The 22,084-nt window shown below is 41.5% G+C and overlaps 1 protein-coding gene across 9 annotated transcripts in view; it reads right to left on the bottom strand.

Annotated features, from left to right (window-relative positions):
- Nucleotides 1-22,084, bottom strand: part of INSIG2 (insulin induced gene 2) — a 61,951-nt gene that overhangs the window by 21,947 nt on the left and 17,920 nt on the right. For 2 of the 9 annotated variants that reach the window (XM_025857309.1, XM_025857324.1), the window contains one exon: nt 1,214-3,109. The exons of 6 other annotated variants lie outside the window; for them this stretch is intronic. In XM_025857309.1, coding sequence (XP_025713094.1) covers nt 3,047-3,109 — 63 coding nt within the window. In that variant the 3' untranslated portion in view covers nt 1,214-3,046. Of the gene's footprint in view, nt 1-1,213; nt 3,110-8,063; nt 21,526-22,084 lie in introns of those variants that run through there. One more of the 9 variants, XM_025857315.2, reaches the window with a different exon arrangement.

The raw sequence follows: 22,084 nt of genomic DNA, 5'->3' as shown, positions 1-22,084 counted from the left end.
GGCTGAAGCAACGGTGTATGTGTGTGTGTGTGTGTGTGTGTGTGTGTGTGTGTGGAGGGGTGTGTGAAAACTTGTGCAAGGCCCCACAGCTGATAGGTGGGAGCGCCCGGTTGTGAACCCAGGTGGGTTGGCTCCAGATGACCCACTCTTCACCACTGTCCCCTACAGGCAGATGGACAGCTGAGAGGCAACCATACTACGATGTCAATACTGTGAATTAAGTTGAGTGAGGACAGGTGACAGTCCGCAAAGGCTTCCTGGAGGAGATGGTCCCTGAGCTGAATTCTGGTGAGGAGGTGGGGAGAGGCAAGAGGAGCGTCCGACTGAAGACCCTGAGGGTTGGGTGAGAGCAGAGCTTCTGCCCTTCAGTGTGGGAGGGGTCAGGTGTGGAGAGGTGGGCAGGAGCGGGTCCTGAAGGCCTTGGGCGCCATGCTAAGGAGACAGACTGTCCTCTGAGGGCAGCAGTGACTGCACTGGAAGGCTCGTTCTGACTACACTGTGAAGGGCTAACTGGGAGCGGTGGGTGTGGGCGACTGCTGAGGGCGGAGAGGCAGTTGGGGGGCCACCACAGAGGTCCATCCCTGGTGACTGCACGTGGAATGTGCCAGAGGGGACGGAAAGTGTGAGGACTGTTCACATACAGCAAACAAACGACGACAGAGAAAGCAGAAGAGAAATTGAAAGCAACTATGGGGTCCTGGCCTGCATGACGGGGTGGGTCAGGGCGGCACGCACCAGCACCTGAGGAGGAAGACCCGGGAAGGGCACAGGAAGCCGAGCCCGGAGATGACAGACCAAGAGTGAGCTGAGGGGAAGGAGGGAAAGAAGTGAGCATCTGCCCAAGGGTCCAGGCAAGTTGGAGGGCAAATGAGTTAGGTCAGACACCAAGAATCTATTTTGATGGAGTTCTGGGTACTTAAACCCAGGCTTCAGTGTATCTAAAGACCGTGTTTGTCCCTGTGGTTCGAAAAGGCCTTGTTTTCAGTCTTATTTGTACCCAGTCTCCCTTTGCCAAGATTTCACACTTCACTGCCCCACTCACGCAGAACTGTTTAATGACTTTCTCAATATCTTCGTCTTCTCGTCACTGTTCCCTGCACACGCACGCGTAATAGGATAAGGAGCAGGCTCTGCTGATGGGTATTTGTAATGTGCTGGGACTGATAAATAAACCGATAAACCCACCATTGCCGTCACCAATAATGATAGCAACTGTTCTCAGCTCCTGTTTATTGAGCATCTATTATGTCCCAGGTGTTCCGTTGGGAGTTTCACAAACATGGCCAATAAACAGAGTAGGAGTGACATTTCTCTTTTACAGAGGGAGAAACTAGGGTTTGAAGTGAGCAGCTGAGGATCACACAATAAACAATAAGTAGCAGCGGGACGTCTGTGTACTACCCGCCAAGGGGGGACACAGGCTTTAGGCAGCCCTTTAAAATGTATTTGCATCTAAAAGACGTGATTTCCTTGCTAGGATTCCTAGGGAGAGAGGAGCTGTGTGCTGGAAGGAGAGGGAAGGGGGCAGAGCACAGGGAACAGGGTTAAGTGGACTCAGGTCAGGGGATTACTGTTCCCTAGCCCAGTATTAACAAGCTGTTACCGGGCCCTCAATCAGTCCTGACAGGTTCTTTCAGAAAAGAACAAGCACCTGAATGGGTTTTCGTGTTTGTCATGGAGGTTTACCCAAAGAAATGGGTGGCTCAGTCAGTTAAGTGCCTGCCTTGGGCTCAGGTCATGATCTCCAGGTCCTGGGGTCAAGCCCCTCATGGAGCCCCGCATCGGGCTCCCTGCTCAGCGGGGAGTCTACTCTCTTTGCCCCTCACCTGGCTCCTGCTCTCTCTCTCTCTCAAATGAACTTTTAAAAAATAAAGAAATGGAACACATGATGCAAACATTCCTGGCCAGTTTTCTTTGAAGAACACAGCTTAAAAACCCTTTGCTCACTTGCCAAGTATTTACCAAGCACCCATGGAATGCCAAGCATTGGGCTAGGTCCTAGGGATACAGTGGCAAACATAATCAACCGCACCAGTATGAGACGGAGAGGAACAGAGAGTGCCCTTGCCCGAACTGCCTCTGTGGGGGCGACTTGAGCAATGAGAGTGGTCCGTGGAGCAGACGGAGGGGCTTTTGGGCAGAGGTGTGGCTTTCACCACTTCTTGGCACCTCTGCATCTTGCAAACTTCAACTCACCCCTGAAAACTTGGGCAGGCTTGCCTGGCCTGAAGGCCCTGGCTGGGTGGCGGAGCTTTCCAGTAGGATTCCTCTGTACCTGTTGCTCACGTCTGGAGAAGCAGACACTAACAGGTGGCCCCAGCTCATGTGTCCCTCTCCAGTCTGAGCCCTCTGGAGGCAAGTGGGGAGATGTTGAGTTCTGTGTCCCTGAAGCTGGCACAGGGCAGGTCCCCAATAAACGCAGTGGAGTCGGTGTCTAAGGACAATGTCAGGACCCTTCAAGTAGTCCTGGCCGACACTGCCCATTTAACCACTTCACAGTTTGTTTTTGAGGAAGACGTATCGGAGGCCAGAGCTCTGCCACCATGACTGGAGCGTATCACTTCTGGTTTTGTTTTCCTCCCATATCAAATGACAAAGTCACATCAGCATTGTGGACTTGGGACGTAATACATGACTTATCAAAGTCCATAGTGGGTTGTTTGTGCTGTGTTGTTTGTGTGTGTGTTTTTTTTTTGTTGTTGTTTTTACTAACACAACTTGGTAGTTTTTATTGTCTAGGACAATGGTTACAGACCACAAAGACTCGGGAAGACCCACTGCTTGGGCCCAACAAGAGACAATACTCTCCCTCTCAATTCAGAGTCCCCTGGGCTATGAGGGAACAGGCTTTTTCTTACGCGGCTCTGGTAGGTGGTCCATGACTGTACTCAGTACAAGAAGGGCCTCTGAGCCTACTTATGTGGGGGTGGGCGGAGAAAGTGGCCATCCTCATTTGCATTACTTGGGTGTAACCCTGAAGACCTGGATGTGGATGGCCGAGTTGTTGCAGATGCGGGTCAGCGGCTCTTGTGTATCAGTCTCTGGTTCAGGTTAGTCCAGGGTTAGCCTCCACCCTGTGGTCAAGATGGAGCCAAGAGAGCTCTTCTTTCTAGAAGGGAGGTAACCAGCACATTTGGTTTTTATTTAGTTAACTCCGACCCAACACATAGTGTTGCTCTTGTCTGTAATTCACTTGAAGCTTAGTTTTTCAACAAGAACACAGTTCAAAGTTCCTGGCACAGAATACAATGGTAACTAGATAATAATATTTAACATCCATCGAGAATTTCATTTTTTGAACAGGTAAAAGGATCCCATAGTCCAAAAATGAAAATGATATAAAAAGATACACATTGAGAACCTGGTCCCCCACTCATGCCTATATCTGCCCCATTCTGTACCCCTGTTCTCTGCCCCATGAGTCACGGGTTTCAACAATTTCTGATCTGTCCTCCCAGGGTTTTTTATGTGAGTTTGGATTCTCAAAAATGCATCTTCCGCATCTACAGAAATGATGATATGATTTTTCTCCTCAGATTTATTTTGATGAACTGTCCTTGCATTTTTAGAATAAGCTGCACTTGGTTGTGAAGAATTATTCTTTTTGTATGCTGCTGCATTCTGATTGCTAATATTTTATTTAGGATTTATGCATCAATATTCATGTATGAGATTCATTTATTTATTTATTTTTTTCTATAGCCTTTGTTACTGATGTTATCCTAGCAGGGTTAAAAAAAAGTTGCCCTTCTTTATCTCTGCTCTGGAACAATTTAAATGGTGTTGGAACCATCCATCCTTTAAACGTTTGGCTAAATTTGCCCAGGAAACTTCTAGCTCTGGTGCTTTTTAAATATTAATTCCTTTATAACACTACCTAGTATTTTCTATGAAAATTGACTTATTTAGATGTTCTGGAGTTGGTTTCAGTAAATTATATTCTCCTGGAAACGTATCCACTTCTTTCAAATTTGCAAATTTAGATAAATTTGCATAAAATTGTTTTTAAAATTTCCTTGCTTTCTGCAGTTTTCTTGTCGTTTTTGTTTGTTTTGCCTTTGTTCTTTCTTCCTTGATGTCTGAGAAGGCTTATCTGTTTTACTGATTTTGCCTCAGTGATCCAGGTATTCACTTATTCACTGTGTTTTCCCCCATTATCTACCTCATTAATTCTTATTTTAATTCTTCTGCTTTCCTCTGGTTTATTTTGTTGTCCTTTTTTTCCTAACTTTTTTGAGTTGATTCTTAATTCCTTCTATTTCATCCCTTTTATATTTAAATAAATATTCCTTGTATAGGCTACGACATCTCCCATGTGTGCTGCTTTAGTTCAATCCTTTAGATTCAAAATCTAGTAAGTAGTAGTATTTTCATTATTATTGGGTTATAGAAATTCTGCAGTTTTAATCTGTACTTTTCCTTTGACTCAAAAGTTGTTTAAATGACAACTTTCTTAAAATTCTGATTTTTTATCAATTTTAAATTTTACTGCATTGTGAATAGAAAATGTCCACATTACCTCTGCTTTTTGAAACTTACTGTGATTTCATTTGTGGTGATCAGTGGTATGGCCAATTAGTATAGCCATTCCACAGACACACAAAGCAAAAATATGTTCTCTACCTTTGGGGCACATAGTTTGATATATATTGATCATATCTACCTTTATGATTCGGTTACTTAAGTCTTTTGTATCCTTGTTCATTTTTGGTCCAACTGATCTGAGAGAATGTTGCTCTTCCTGAGATGTGGAAAGCCTGGGGAGGAGCCAGTTCCAGGGGAAGAGTGGGTATGAAAAAATCATAAGGTCTGTTGGAGAAGTCTGTTAGATCATCTCCACCCGAAAATCATTCTTGTCAAACACTAATTTGAAAAGATATATGCACCCCTACGTTTACTGCAGTGTTATTTACAAAAGTCAAGATATGGAAGCAGCCCAAGTGTCCACTGACAGATGAATGAATGAAGATGTGATATATGTATGTAGTGTGTGTGTGTTGTGTGTGTGTGTATAATATGTATACCAACATATACACACATATGTATAATAGAATATTAGCCATAGAAAAGAATGAGATCTTGCCATTTGCAATAACATGGACGGAGCTAGAGGTTATGATACTAAGTAATATAAATCAGACAGAGAAAGGTAAATACCATATGATTTCACTTGTATGTGGAATCTTAAAAATGAAACAAATGAACAAACAAACAAAAACAGCAACAGATCCATAAATACAGAGAAGCTGATGGTTGCCAGAGGGGAGAAGATAAAATCACTCTTGCCATAAAGAAAAGGGCCCCCCAAGATTGACCAAGGTCTGTATTTTCTAACTTTTATTGATACTACTTGACAGGAGAATCTATCTTTCACTTAATCAGATAATTTTGTATTGTTTCCTAATTTTTTTTTAAGTAGGCTCCATGCCCAGCATGGAGCCCCATGCAGGGCTCAAACTCACGACCATGAGATCAAGACCTGACCCAAGATCAAGAGTCAGACACACAGGGCACCTAGATGGCTCAGTCAGTTAAGGGTCCGACTCTTGATTTCAGCTCAGGTCATGATCTCAGGGTCATGAGATCGGGCCCCATGACCACCTCCATGCTCAGCGGATTCTCTCCCCCTCCCTCTGTTCATGTTCTCTAAATAAATAAATAAATAAATAAATAAATAAATAAATAAATACAATATTTTTTAAAAAGACTTGGACGCTTAATCGACGAAGCCACCCAGACACCCCTCCTAATTTTTTCATATATGGATTTTTTTTCTCCCCACATCAAGTTAAAAAAAATCGAGTCCTCTTTTACATTTCTATGGTGGGTAGGACAAGGTCCTATTGATGGCTTGGAGGGATTTTAGTTGGTGATGTTCCTGATAATACCATTTGAGCACTGACTCTGAGCCAAGCTCTCTTCTAGGCACTCTGTATGTCTGAGGCTGTTTAATCCTCGCATCAACTCATGGCATCCCCATTTTACAGATTCAACAACAACAACAAGGCAAGTGGAGGTAAAATAACTTCCTCAAGTTGAATCCAAGAGTGAGGGCAGAGCCGGGACTCCAACGTTAGTCACTCTGCTCTGTTGCCTCTTTCAGAGACCGGCCCATCCAGTGGCTTCATTCTGTGAGGAAACAGACTCAAAGTTGTTGTGTCAGCCGACAAACTACTAGCAGAGCTAAACCGAGATCCGTGAGGTTTGGACCTTGATCCAGAGCCTTCCCACCATACAGCACTAATCCTCATGTGCAGAGAAGCAGTATTTTGTCCTAGAAAGAGGGTGTAATTTGCTGGATGATATGGACTAATCCTTTGACAGCAACTCCTGCCTGCCTCATGTCATAGCACTGCAGAGCTAAGACCACAGCAGATGCAAAGAAAGAGGTTTTCAATCGAATGCTACCTGAATGATGTATACTTTTGATTTCTGAACAAATAATTCAGTGTAAAATAAATTCACTTTTAATATGATTAGGATATATAAAATAACAAAAAACTAAGGTTCTACAAGGGATAAAGGCTCTAGGTGAGAGGACTTGTGTTTTTGACAGATATCTCTTGCACTCTACAACTCCCGTGTGCATGACCTTCCTTCTTCATTTATAGGTTGTGGGTGTGAGGCTTGGCACTTTCCCAGGACAAGAACTGAAGACAGCCCATGGAAAGACACACTAATCAACCCACAGGGGAGAGGAGGATCATTAAAAAACAACACAGAAATGGTGAGTTTCTTGTATTATCTTCAAGTCCAGCTCTCAGTTGCCAAGAGTGACGTAACATTTCCCTACATAGTTTGGCTTCGGAGGGCAAAATTTGTGTTTTGTTTTGCTCCATTCCATATGTATTCCAGTAATTATGAAGAGAGAAAGGGGTTTAGGACAAAGGGGAGGGCAGACTGACCCAGTGTATCAACTTTACTAAGAAAGGACATAATGGTTTGGCAAAATAAGACAATTTCATTCTGAAAGTATAAAGACATCCTATACTAGTGGAATTATTTGGCTTGCCAAAAATCAAAGTTGTTTAGCTGAATATGACAGGGACCTGAGCCATATGACTACAGGTGGTACCCCTGTACAACTCCACAGAAGCTTCTAGAGACAGGCTAGGGAACCTGATTCCGATGCTGGAGCTGGTGGTGTTCCACCTGGATCCATTCATGGTGAGCCAGCAAGATGGGATGGACAAGCAGCCCTGACAACCTGTCCTCTACTAGCACAGAATCTCTGGGAAACTGTGATCTTTCTCTTGAATCATGACATCATGAAAAGATTTGTCCAAAGGTAGTCCCACAACCTGCCTGCTTCAGGGCTTGCAGCAGAAACTGAATAAAATGCATTCCTCTCATCCTCAAGTGCAAATCAATCTCTCAAGCCTTGTTAACCTCACATTTGGTAGATGCCAAATGAAGAGGAGAATGGCTAAAAATGTAGGATGGTTTCCTTGGGAGAGGTTCTAGACTCTCTTTTCTCAGTTTGCCTTGTTTTCCTTTCAAACGAGAGACTGAAATGGTTGAGTTGGTCTGGCTCAGATTCTAGGGAATCACATCGGTGGGGGTCTCCAGCCTCACTGACCTAAACGTTCTTGTTTGCAAAAGAACATCCTATTTAAAAGGAAGTGTGGCCAATTCATGCTTTGACACATGGATTATCAGGAGTCTCCTCTGCTGAACCAAGTAAGAAAGTTGAGCTGGGAACTTTCTTCCTTGCTTCAAATTTAAGTAATAAATTAAAATGTATCTGGCAAAAGTGGGAAAGGGGTTGAAAAGGGTGAGTTTTGCATGAAACTGAGTGTAGGTGTTTTCTGAGCACCTCAGAACTTCAGGTTTCATGGGGGGCTCCAAGTTCATTTAGTTCAAACCATACATCTGATGACTTCCAGTAATCTGGATAATCTGTTTGGTGGGCGGTCTTCTCTTCCCATGAAGGACACAAGTTATCTGCCGGGCATCTATAGCTTATGTATTACCTGGAATCCAGCCTTAATCAGTGAAGGGAACAGTAGCAAACTATCTTAGTCATGGTTACTTAGTTACAAAGAACGGAAAACCAATTTAAATCCTTTTTGAAGAGTTTATTGGAAGGAACATGTAGGTTTCACGAGGAGTAGAAAGATAACAAATGGTTTTCCTCTCTTCTCTCATTTCCTATTGTCTCTCTCGGCAACTAGCTCCTTTCTCTTGCTTTTCCAGCTTCTGTTTCATTATGACTTTATGGCTCTGATACAGGACACTTGTTTTTGTTTTTGGTTGGTGTTGGTATTTTGGGTTTTGTTTTTCTTTTTTTTACATTTACCTTATTTTTATCATCATGTCCCATTTTTTCTGTGGAGAACCAGCCTTGGGAATTGGTCTGGCAGTGGACGCTTGACTTGACCAGAGCCAACAAGATACATTGAGACCTTTGCTGAGGTTTCTGAGAGATGGCTTGTGAGTGGGAGAGGACACGAGGCTGGCACTGCCAACACCATCCTGCCTCTAGGAAGCCCAAGACTAATGGCGACACAGCAGTAGACCAAAGGGACAGAAGCAGCTACATCCTGATGCCAATTTTGGAAACCTGAATCCCAATTATATGTGAAGCCAGTTTCATGAGCCAATAACTTTCTTGCTTGCCTAAGTCATTTTGGATCAGGTATTCTGTCAAGCATAACCCCCAAAGTCCCAACTGATATAGCCATCAGCCCTGGATTCCCCGCCCAGCCAACCCCGTTCATCACCATGACCTTGCAGTTCTAGTTTCCCCATTGGCTTAGTTAGGAAGGGCATGCTCAGGAAGGAGTAGTTTAAAGCGGTATGTAGGGCTATCCTTTGCAGAGCTAAAGGTGGGGCAGAGGGAGAGGAAGTAATTACCTTCTTGAATTTATAGTAAAATTGAGTCCTTGATCTGACAATAGCCCTAATCATATTTTTTTCCCTGTCTTCATTAAGGTCATGAATGTCAAAAATATAGGGGATAACATGCAAAAATCACTTCCAACTTCACAAATAATGCTTGTGACGCTTTTTCATATGCAAGTCTAATGGAAATTTAGAAAATGACGGGTCCATCTTGTCATTATTCTCTTGTGGATGTACCAACAACTTTGAAAATGTTTTCAATATGTCAACTTTAATTTTAAAATTGAAGACAACAGAGTAGCTTGAAAGCTCAGATTTAAGTCATAAATGAAAATGTATCTGGTAAGAAGTGCATTACATCCTATTTCTTCATTATGAGAATATTTAACTTAATTCTTTGATTTAAAAATATCTCCACTTTAATACATCATGATTCATATAATCTTTTCCCACACCTCTTCTTTCAAGACCTCTAACTTATTTCATCAAAAAATAATAAATCTCAGGCTCAGAAATCATTTCCTAGCCAAGAATTGTACCATTGATGTTGTTCATTATTCCAATTAAAATTTAAATTTGTTTAGGAAGGGCAAGGACATGACTTTCATACACGTTTAAGTTCCACGTCTAACATTGCATTTCCCACCAACATACATACACCTGTGTTGAATCACAAGCAGTCCAGAGGCATCCTGAGAAGAATGAGCGCTTGGGCTCTGTCTCTGGCCGTAGAGTCTACTTGTGTGACACTGGCAGATTATGACCTCTGGAGGCTTCTGTTGCTTCACATATAAAGGACTGATCTTACATCTTTATAGATAATACTGACCTCATAGCCTTAATGGAGTAAATGAGGTGGTAAATATAAAGCATATAACTGATACTCGGTCTTATTTACCAACTATTACTTAAGGTAACAAATACTTGCCCGTCATAACAACAACATTTACAACTCACGAATGCCCATTTCCTACCAGTTGTCAACACCGCCATAAATCTGCCAGAGTTATAAAATCAAATCTACGCTTTTCATTAATTGAAATGTTATTGCCCTCTTAACGCTACTGAAATGTCTCATTCTGCTACGAGCTGGCCATGTGACCTGGAACAAGCACTTAAGCAATGTGAGTTGCGCTTCTTCGTTTGCAAAATGCCAAGACCAGACCGTCCTAACTGTATTTGTCCTAGATGAATGTTAGGGTCCCCTCTGGCTATACTATTCTTCTCTGTGCATCTTAGAATTCAGTTCGGTGGCCACGTGAGGCCTATGAATCATCATGGGGTAATTATACCCTGATTTCAAATGAGCCCATATTCTTTTCAGAGGAAAAACCACTGCCATTTAAACCTAGTCTCCCAGACAAATATCAGCATCAGGATAAAAAGAGAGAGTGAGGTGATATAATGGTATGATAATTCACAGGCTCAGCGCTTGTAATTTTGGAAATCTCTAAAAGTTATTTCTCAAAATTTGAGGATGCATTTTGTGACATAGGGGTCGTCAAAGAAAGGTGTGCCACAGGGCATGATGGACACCTCTCCATTGGGTTTACGGTCTACTGTTCCACATAACAGCTCCAGACCCAATCTGCCTTACTTATTGAAAATGCTAATGATTGATTGGTATACTTCTATTTTTCTGAAACTGCAAAACAGAACAGTCTAATTAACCATTCCTTTGGTATTTACTCTGAAACCAACTGTGCATTTCTTGGCCTCTTCACATACAATCAATGCCAACTCCCACGCAATTCCACAGAATTCTTGTACAATTTTCACTTGCTCTGCCCAATTTTTTTTGTCTTAGCCTCCCCTCTATTATCTCACAAATGGTGAACATTTCAGAAATTGCAATGCCCTTAAAAGGTCTCTACACATTTGTCTAGAAGACATTCTGGGTAAAATGCAAGAGATGCCTTCTCACTGAAGTGGGGAAGAGAGCATAAATTAAATTTCTAAGGGATATAGCCAGAGAAGAAAGTGCTACGTGTTAAGAGCCCAGATTCTGACAGATGGCACGCAGTGCATGCTGTTTAGCTGGGCAGTGCTCAAGGGCTCGCGCCATTGCAAATACAGAAACAATAAAACTGCTTATTGATTTTAAAGAGACCTGTAATTAAGTATGACATTCTAACAGAGAAAGGTTTACCAAGGCAAAAGAGCCAGGACTTAAGAGGTCTTAAAATGAGATACTATTTAATGGATTCAAACATCACTCCTAGAATGGCAAATCTTCAAGAACTCCAGCTTGTGTGTGTGTGTGTGTGTGTGTGTGTGTGTGTGTGTGTGTGTGTGTGTGTGTGTGTTTATGTCTGAGTTCAAGAACATGCACACAATTCATCTAAAGTTTCAAGTGGTGCGTGCCCATTTGAAATTTTCTTGAGGTTAGGAAAGCAAAGGTTGCAACCCTTACATTCAGTTGCCTTGGGCAAGCAAAAAATAAAAAAAATTTTAAAAAAGTATCTGTCAAGACCCAGGTCTTACTGTTAAGGCTAGAGTTGAGAAATGCCCTCCAAATGCCTTCAAGTCAACATTAGCTATGACAGAAGCAAGACTATTATTTAACAGTAGCAGCAAATGTCAAAAACAAACTGTGCCTGGAGTTTTGACAAGACACTGTTGAAAGAGAACCACTTTTTCAGCATTTGTGCAACCGTGGAGGAGAACTCGACAATATCTGGAGGTCTGGTAATAGGATTTCCAGGCTGCTTGGTGGTTTCCTTCTGATACACAAAAAAGGAGTAGCAAGTGGCGGACATGAGCAAAAAACTGGAAACAAGGAGGCCCAGGGAAAAGAACTGATATATCAGAAATCGGGTACCTATAGCTAATTAAAATGTAACTCCTTCTTGGGGAAACTGCAGTCTCACAGTGGTGACACTGTAAAGTACGAGGACAGAGCCATCATCCCTAGGCAAAAATAAGATGCTGACAAAACCCATCTCCTATTTCCCACATCCTTCCTTCCCGCTGGTGGCCTCATGCCATTCTGTGACACCTTCTCTGAGCTTCTCTCCGTGGATGACACTCCCCAGCCTAACCTGGCCAAAGCTCCAGCCCAACAATCAATTACTCAGTATAATCACAATGAGCCATTCCCTGCCCTACTTCCTTAGGAACCTGGTCCCTGAAAGGAACCTGACAAGTGAGTCTGTGGATGGTGGTTGGTTGGCATAGTGGATTTGTGCATGATTTCATTTCGACAGAAACATTAGGAGAGTATCTCAATGCAAAGGAAATGCTAACGTGCTGGCTCAGTACCCATACTTTGAAGCGGGAACAAGAGGAAAAAGGAGAGGAACAAATATTTAACTGGATGCCTGTTTACATTACATATTATTGCATTTGATGTTCAGAGGCCTCAAAAGAAGATGATAGTGTATCTCCATTTCATAGATGAGGAAACTGGGGTTTAGAAAGCTTGGGGGACTAGCTCTGGGTCCCAGTCTATAAGGAACTCATGCGGCGTTCAAGCCTGGGTTTGTTGGATTCCCAAGGCTGGCTCTTTCCCTGACTCACTCTACCAAACCTCAGGATCATACCTGAATTAGCCTCAGAACATTCTTTTTCAAGAAAAGTCTGATCATGATGGTGACTTGATAAAAAATGGGGATGCTACGAACTGTGGCAGATGGGGCAGTCTCAACTTGTAAGCCTTCTGGAACAACCCCCACAGGCAGCTGTGGACTCTTCCCAAGAAGCATGCCCTGTTTGCAGGCTTTACGGGAGTCATTTAAACCCTCAAAGAGAAGTCGATCCCCATGTTTGACATCCTACCTCCCACCACTTCCTCTACCTGCCATCTTCACTACTTCCAGACTGGACTTTGGATTCTCCAGAGTACAATCATCACCTGTCTGCCCATGTTGTTTTCCTGTCCATACCACGCCACCAAGAAATGCCCTCCCCTCCTGGAGCTGAGTTTGACCCTTCCTTCACATCTCATCAGTACCTGTGTCCCCACCCTTCAGAGGCCTTTCCTGGCTAGTGGGTTAACACCATGTTCTTACTCTGACAGAACACATTGTCTATACAACCCCCCCCATTTGCGCGGATGCCCCAAGGCCAGTACTCATGTATTATGGGGCACATCAAAAACAATACCACCCAGCATTAATAATTCACACAGACATCTCCCAGACTGAACTTTTTAAAAGGTCAGAAGTTAAAAAAATTTGTTTTTTTTAAACCTGTTAAAAAATTTTATCACCTTTCTATTCTGTCAGACTTTCACAAGGGACTGTGCCTGAGGAGCCTGTGGTAGAATATCTATTATCAAGAGAGGTTCAAGGTCCATGTCTAGGCATCATGGAGAGCTGAAGCCATTAGGGCTCTCTCAGAATACTTACAACAGCTTTCTAAAATAGGCCAGGTTCCAGAGTGGAGTAGCGTATTAACCAGAATTATGGTTAATATGCTTCCATGAAATGGAGGTTGCTTCCGAGTCAGAAATGCTTCCAGTGCCAAGTCACTCACTCTAAGGGATGGCCAGAGAAATCTGTTGGAAATACTTATGGGAAACCACTTGTAGGGCCTGGCAGGGCCTGGTGAGGAGGAGGATCCTTGGTCACTACAGCCAAGTCAGACCAGAGTTTGAAACCCCGCTCAGCCTTTCAAAAGAACAGACGTTGGCAGGTGTAAAACAGTCCGTATCTGGAAGGGTGTGGTAGGGATGGTCACAGGAGGCACAACGCAAACACCTGATTCATTTCCTTCCCCTCACTTCTTCTTCTTCTTAGATTTTATTTATTTATTTGAGAGAGAGAGAGAGCAGAGTTGGGGGTGGGGGAAAGGGGCAGGGGGAGAGGGAGAAGCAGACTCCCCACTGAGCAGGGAGCCCAATGCAGGACTCGATTCCGGGATCCTTGGATGGCGACCTGAGCTGAAGGCAGGTGCTGAACCAACTGAGCCACCCAGGCGCTGCCCCCACCCTCCAGCCCTGGTCACTTCTTCTTTTAGATGACAGGAAGAGGCAAAGGTGAGGCGTTCCTTCTTTCTCATCATTCTAGAACTTGGATACTAAGTGTATATGTTATGTATTTTAAAGACTATAATTTTAATTTTACCACCAAAAAAAAGTCTTTTATTTTCTCCTAGTTGTGCTCACTATGAATCACTTAGGACGGAAAATATGCTAGTGGGCAGAGAGTGCCAGAAAACGCTTTATACCAACGGTGGCGGACACTACCAGTGATCACCCGTATGTGGTTCTTCTGTCCTCCGGGGGAGGGATTACACATCCCAGCCCCGTTACAGTTAGTTGGAGCCAGAACCAGAACTAATACTATCAAACATTTAAGGAGCACAGATTTATTCTTTCTGGAGAAAAAAAAAAAAAAGCTGAACCTGACTCAACCTTATTATGAATTTTACATACATTCTAGAAAGATGAGCTTCAACGTATACTGACTTGCTTTCTCTTAGGCAGGCGTGACACTGACACGCACCAGGTGTGAGGCACAGAAATTCCACAAAGGCTTGTCTTTACAACCATCTTTAAGCTTCATCTTCAGAATGTCAGTCTACGGGCGCCCCAAGCCAATATGCAGAGACTCCACACAGCAGCTGCGCCCAGCTGATCCTAAAATGATGGGGGAGCACTTTGTCTTTCTATAATGTCCTGCTGGAAAATCTCAGGCTTTTGTAAATGCAGGAAGGTTTTTTTTTTCAAAAAAGAACTGCTACTGTCATACTTTGGTTGGGTAGACAGTCCCAGAAGATCTAGGAGTGACATGTTATGACTATGAAGGGAATAGAAATGAGTTTCATTCAGTGGCAGAAATTCCCAGGGAATGCATTTTAGAAACTTTTCTTCTAAAACAAACAGATTCAGCACTTGGGTTCTTGCTTTCCTTTGTCTCCTCAATTGCTCATCACAATGAATCGGTCCATGATCACATTCTGTACAAGTTTCCTTAAAAAGTGTTTTTCTAAGAAAGAGACAAATCTTGCAAACGCAACAATCGTATGGAGACACAGTAGTGCGGAGTGAATTTATTGTTGTCAGAGCAGTAATAAAAAAGGATTATTTTTAAATGGCAGTATACTTCCTAAGGGCTCATTACTTTTAAAGCCCACCTTGGGGAAGCCACGGGAAGATTAGCAGTTGCAAATCCTGCCATGAAAGCAGAACAGAAGGACGCACTTGCACCAGAGCACGGTTTCGATTTGGAATCAAAACTGCCCCTTGTTCATGAAATCCTCACTGAGTCCACAGCCAGGGAAACGGTGAAAGGGATAAATTGCCCATATATGGCAATAGTTTGGACACGAAGCTCATCAATAGCCCATTCTTTCCCAGGCACATCATTCTCTATCTGATCTGCCAAATCTGATACTTAACAACATTGTCTTCAGAACAGTTGATGTACCCTGGAAAAGTCTGTCTTGTAAATCACAAAGAAAGCTGACAGGCTTCACAGATTTCATCAGTGGTAAAAAGAAGGGAGGCATAAAGGAACAGATACTAGTATATTTAACCCCCTGGCACAACGAACTCAATAAACTAAATGTATTTCGAGAGGAAAAAATAATCTCAATATCTCAATTTTTATTTTTATTGAGGCCAAACAAGAAGCCACTGACTTAACCTATTTATCTCAGCTCCTAACTAAATTGAGTTTTTGAAACATAAAGACAAAGGAACAGGCAGATGGCATGATTTCGTGGTATAAAAAAAGGAGTGGCGAAAGTTGAATCAGGGAGACAGACCACTTAAGCTGTAGCTTCTCTCTCCTATCCTAGATTCCTAGAAACAACAACAAAAAATTAAAAAGAAAAGGAATCCACAACTATACTGCCAAATAAGATGTATCCTCCGTGGACCAGACACTACAAGGAACTCCTGAAAGCAAGAAAACAATTGAGAGCAGACAGATGAAGAGAAACCACAGCTCATAAACCCTGAGGGAGGGGACTTGCTAAAAATGAAACCAGAGACATTCTGGTCAGAGGTAGCTGACTCTCAGAGATGAAAATACCCAACTGACCCGATGGGTTCAAGCAGGCTCTTGTGGAAGCAGCCATTTGGCCGACTCTACACTTCTCCCCCATCTTGGACCAGAGAGAGACAACACAGTATCTGCCCCAGAGGAAAGTGGTAAGAGTGAGGACTAAGTTCACAGAAGCACGGCAGTGCACCCACGGCCAACAGGGGAGCACTCACATCCACAGACAGGCTGGTACAGGCTGAAAAGTTCAGAACTTTAAAAGTAGAATAATTAGGGCGCCTGGGGGGCTCAGTTGGCTGAGCAACTGCCTTCAGCTCAGGTCATGATCTTGGAGTCCCCGGATCGAGTCCCGCATCGGGCTCCCTGCTCGGCGGGGAGTCTGCTTCTCCCTCTGGCCCTCCCTGCTCTCATGTGCTCTCTCTCTCTCATTCTCTCTGTCTCAAATAAATAAATAAAATCTTTAAAAAAATTGTAAAAGTAGAATAATTAATATCCCGAGAAAACACAAGAATGATGACACACTTCCACAAAAAAATAAAATAAAATAAAGATCTTGGAAATTCAAAGTGTGATCACTGAAATTAAAAACCCAGTGACAGCTAAATGCTGAGTGGACACAGAGCTGGAAGATCCAGTTAAGTAATTCTTCTAGAGTGTAGCACAACAGAGAAAAGCCAAGGGATATATAGAAAACAGAAACAAAAGGTCAAAGATCTTTTGAATAGAGGAATTTGAGAAGAGAAGAAAAACAGAGAACAAAGAAATAATAAGAACAATCCACCCCCTCCCCCCAAAAAAGGCCTGAAGTAAAGAGGAAATGTCTCTGACTGAATAGGATTAGTGGAAAAAGAAATACTCCTATACAACCTGTGGTGAAATTTCAGATGATGAAAAAAAAAAAAAAAAACCTAAAAATAAATAAATAAATAAAGGGAGAAAGGACTCTATTTAAATCCCAATCCAATCAAGGCATCTGGAAAAGTATTTCATTCAAATGGTTGGGAGGACTACAAATAAGACCGGCCTTTCCACCTGACCTCTGAGGTCCTTCCAGGTAACACTAATACTGCTGCAACAGCTGGGCACCCAGGCCTTGGGTCTCCACTCCACTGCTGTGCATCTCCACCCACTTTGGTGAACTATGTAGACAAAGCTGTTTAGATCACACCTTGGACCTCATGATCTGGAAATGTTCCACTAAATTCCTGACTACAAACCCCAAGCCTTCATCCTTCTTGTGATAAAGGGTTTTTTACCTCAGGGCATGCAGTCCTTTTAGCTCACCTCATTTTTTCACACTGTTAGGTCAGCACTGTTGATTCAACTTCCTTCCCCCAATTTGCCTGGATCCCATGATAAAAGATCCCGTGATATTTCTTTAGGAGCCTCCATTCATTTTTCACATAGCCTTTGTGCCATGTCTTCCGATAAATTCCCAACGAGAATCAATCTATCCCATCACAATTGCCCTAAACTCCTGGGCTACTGAGTCCCCTCTCCGGCCGCCAAGACATGGCACATCCATGTTGATTGGCTCCACTGCAAGAATCTCATCTCGAGCCTCACCTGAGTCCTTGAAGGTCTCAAAATGTTCTAGAAATTCTTTCTTCATCTCTAGTCAGTCCCTGTAGAGGCTGTCCAAATCTCCACCATTCCCTCAAAGTTCTCTAGGTAACCCCAGCTCCCCTCACTCCTAATATACGACTTAGTATATGATCAGACTTGTCCCAAATATATTTTGTAAGCTATTGGTATACAATGAAATATTTTAAATGTTAAGATAAAATAGGTTAGGAAAAGCATTTTTCAACATAAAACAATCAGATACATCTCCCTTATCTCTAAGGTTAGTAATTCCTTCCAACTGCACTCCATACTACCAGCTCCCCTCTGCCATGAAGTGCCTTCTGCTCTGGTTTCAAGCACATCACTCTTCTATTTCTCCTCCCACTTCTGACCACACCCCTCCACCTCCTTCACCAGCTCTTCTGCCAACATGCCAGGAGGCCTCAGATCTCGTCTCTGTTTGCTGTAACATGCTCCTTGGGGATCTCATCCACCTCCACAGCTTCCAAGATCATGGACACATGACAAAGACAAGCTCCCTCATTTACATCCAATAGCCCAGACTCAAATGTCCAATTGCTTATGATGCCTCTTTACCAGATGTCCTGGACATAGCTCCACCCTCAACTGATCAAACTCATTAACTTTACCCGCTCACCTGCTTCTCTGCATTCCTCTCTGGTTTATGGAAATACCATCCACCTAGTTTTCCAAGAAAGAAATGTTAAGTCACACTTCTCTTCCTTACCCTTCACACTCAAGTCATCAAGTTCAGATGACTTAGTCCAAAATGTATCTCAATGTGTCCCTCACCCTTCCTTCCCAAAGTTAGGATCTCTCTTTCACCTCAAACATTCCCCTCATCTTATACGCGTCTACACCAATGACTGGCAATCTGGGCTGCACATTAAAACCGCCTGGGGAATTTATGAAAATTCTCATGTTCAGGGCACACCCCAGGCCAATTATTTTAGAGTCTCTGGGGGTGGGAACCAGGCATCAGCATACTTTTACAAGTTCCCATATGATTCCAAAATGCAGCCAACTTGAAAATTTTCCCAGAATTGAAGACGTGAGCACACAGAATGAAGTGCATACTGATTACCAAGCAAGAAAAGTAAAAACAAATCTAAAGCTAAACAAGTCAAAGTGAAACTGAGTAACGATGAGGATAAAATACTGTGTAAAAGCTCCTGGAAAGAAAAAACAAGATTACCTACAAAGGAAAGAGAATCACACTAATAGCAGATTTACCATCTGCAACATTAGATGGCATAAACAATGAGTTAAAAGTCTTCAACATAATGGGAGCTGGGGGGCAGGGGGTGGGAACTATGAACCAAGAAATCTAAGTCCTGCTAAACTGTTCTGGGAGAATGAAGCAGATTCTTCCAGACATGCAAAGCTAGGACTCCACTACACACAGACCATCACTGAAAGAATTACCTTACAAAGAACACACAGTTGACCTTTGAACAACATGGGTTTGAACCTCACAGGCCCACTTATATGTGGATTTTTTTCGATAAATGTGGTACAGTACTGTAAATGTATTTTCTCTTCCTTATGATTTTCTTAACATTTTCTTTTCTCCATCTTTATTATATGAACACAATATACAATACATACACAAAATATGTGGCAAATCAACTATGTTACCAGTAAGGCTATGAGTAGTTAAGTTTTGGGGGAGTCAAAGGTTACACACAGATTTTGGACTGTGCAGGGGTCAGAGCCCCTACTCCCACATTGTTCAAGGGCCAACTGTATTTTACTGGGCAGGCAAGTGAGCCAAGATAATTAGAGAGCTATTTAATAATGACCAAGTCTGGATTCCACCTAGAAAATACAAGACGTGTGAATGTATGCACCACTAAGAGGTTCCAGTGTCCTTGATTAAAGTAAAATAGCTCAGTGCAAACAAATAAATTTTTTAACAAAAGTATTAGCAGGATTCTGGCTAGCTAATTTTAATTGTTTTCCTGTGCTTTCGTAAAATTTATAGTTTGTTTTCAAGCATTCACTTTCCAGAACTTTAATAAAAGGAAGCGCTGTCAATGTGGCAATATTAAAAGATGTCTACCGCTTTCTTTCGTTGCAAAAAAATGGATGTAATATATTTACATGCTTATCAAAATAGCAAAACAATTTTACTTTTTGCCATTAATATCTTTTCTTGTTTTCTAGATGATCTGAAAATAGCTTGAGAATTCCCAAGTGATAATCATTCAATTCCTGGAACATCAGACTTGGTTTCCTTTTATTATTTCTTAGTAAATTCAACCATACATGTTAATTTTATTAAATTAATCCTCAGTATTAGATTCTAAGATTTAGCACGAGGAAGAAAAAAAGACTCTTAACCAAGATGATAGTTATATATTTAATACATCTTGCTTTTAACAGCAATTTTCAAAGTAAACACATCATAGACCTTATAACTTATTAAAGATTTATAGTGCTTACAAAGTTGATTCTAAAAATATACCTTATTTGTTCTAAATGGATAACATTATCTGGAAGATAGAATAATAAATTATAGTAGTATGTTTACCACCACTATAGTTAAGATTGTGTACATATATTCAATATGAAATCCTTTTAGGATCTTCACACTTTCAGCCTTAAAATGTAAAAGCAGATTAAAGTTTGGCATAGGAGATCTCAGTCTGACAGCAACAGTTTTAAAAATATCTAGTTGACATATTACGAGAGCATGGGCACATGCACATACATTTCTACATGTACATTCTCACTCAGTCCAACACACACACATACACACACAAAGACACACAAACCCAAAGTAAGCAGAAAGTTCCACCCTTGTGTATCAGACAATTGTCATCAATTTCAAAAATAAAAATTGAGAAAAAAGTTAACTAAAAATATGTTTAAACCACACTTAAATGGTTCCCATTGTTGGAAAGATATGCACAAAACTGCTATCGAGATCTTTAACATGCACAGTATATGCCATATCAGCACATTCTGGAACAGGCTCGAACTGTTCACTAATGGACATATGAATACGTAAAAAGAGATGTGCTCATCCATTTCCCAGATGGCATTCCACTGACAGTCAGTCACGTGACCCAGCCCAGCTAATGTGGTTTGCTTGGTAGAACCCAACAGATTACAGAACCCAAGAGAATTAGAAACTTCATGTCGATCTGTTTGGGGTTTCTTGGGTGTTCCATGTGCAAAAGCAATGGGTTACTGCACTGCAAATGACAATATCATTTAACACTTGTGGCACTGCTAAAGGTCATTTTGGTATCTCTATAACATATTTATTCTAGGTAAATTTCCCAACGGTGCCTTCTTTTAATTATATATAGTCTTGTAGACTTAGACTAAAAACAATTTAACGCTGATAACCCTCTCCTGCTCATCACTTTTACCTCCAGTAGAATTCCTTTTTGGACTCTCTCTAGTAATGCAGGTTTGAAAATGTTCTATGGAAGTTCATTTTCATTATCAATTTAAATACCCCAAGCTCTCTGAGACAACATTAAAATAGAAACTAACCACATGTCAGGGCACCCATAACTCATACTGCTGTGATTAGAAAATGAAAAGGCACAACAGTAAGCAAAAGAGAATCTACCAACTTTCCATTTTTCTTTTTCTTTCTCTTTTTTGGCTTTCCTCTTATTTTATTTCACTAAGCTTATAAACTGTTCAAGCATTCTTATACTCTGCATGACAATAACAGTATTTTGGCACATCAACATTGTGATACAATATATGGTATGTTTAAAAAAATTAATTAAAAAATTTCATCTATTAATGAACACGTTGTTTCATGTAGTGCATATATATTTTATAGTTATTTAAGTCAAATACATCAAGGTTTGTAACTGATTTTACAGAGGAAGCAATCACAGATTGCAATAATATATGCATATGTGCATGTATATGTGTGTAAGTGTGTCTGTGTGTGTGTGTATACACATATATATCTACACACACACACACACACACACACACACACACACACACCCCAATCAAGGGGAAAACTGCACCCTGGCAATTTTACAGTCTGAAGCTTTGTTGATATAGCTATCATTTACATGCCCTTTTCATCTTGTTTTTCTGTACAAAAGATATATTTTTGCCTTCTTCATTCCTGATGAGATTTTTCTGCGATAACTTTACATTCATACTGTAAAAATTAAAAGGTTAAAAGGTTAACAGATTAAAGTTTATTTTGAATAGCAATTTCCACACAGACTAGAAATTGATACTTTATTAACATATGCCCACTTTATTTGTCAAAGAATCTGAGAGTTATGCAAGGATTAGAAGCAAATGACGAATATGATAGGGGAAAAAGAAAGTTCACAGTCGAGAAGTGAAAGAGACATGGAAACGCAGGCAAAAGACAAGGTTTCTGCACTACAAGCAAATAATAACAGTATGATTCAGATCAATCCTACAACACAAAGGGAGGCAAAATAGGTTTCTCTGAGTACTCGGTAAGGCAAATCAGCAAAGGAAAGGTCATGAACTTAAGGACAGGACTGATATGGTTGAATTCAGGTAATATTTTCTCAAATCACTTTACAATTTCAAGGGGAAAAGTCTATTACGTTAGCAAAACCTTCTGGTCAAAAACAGTATTTTAGAAGTACAGTTACAGATGTGCAACCACAATTCAAGATAAAGGAAACTAATGGGTTTAAGATAATTGGGTGGCCACATTATCAAAAAGACAGCCACTC

Source organism: Callorhinus ursinus, unplaced genomic scaffold (genome assembly GCF_003265705.2).
Source record: "Callorhinus ursinus isolate GAN/ISIS: 27379988/994484 unplaced genomic scaffold, GSC_fseal_2.0 scaffold2, whole genome shotgun sequence".
Taxonomy (NCBI): Eukaryota; Metazoa; Chordata; class Mammalia; order Carnivora; family Otariidae; genus Callorhinus; species Callorhinus ursinus.
The sequence above is the reverse complement of the archived record's forward strand: the minus strand, read 5'-3'. Positions and strand labels throughout refer to the sequence as shown.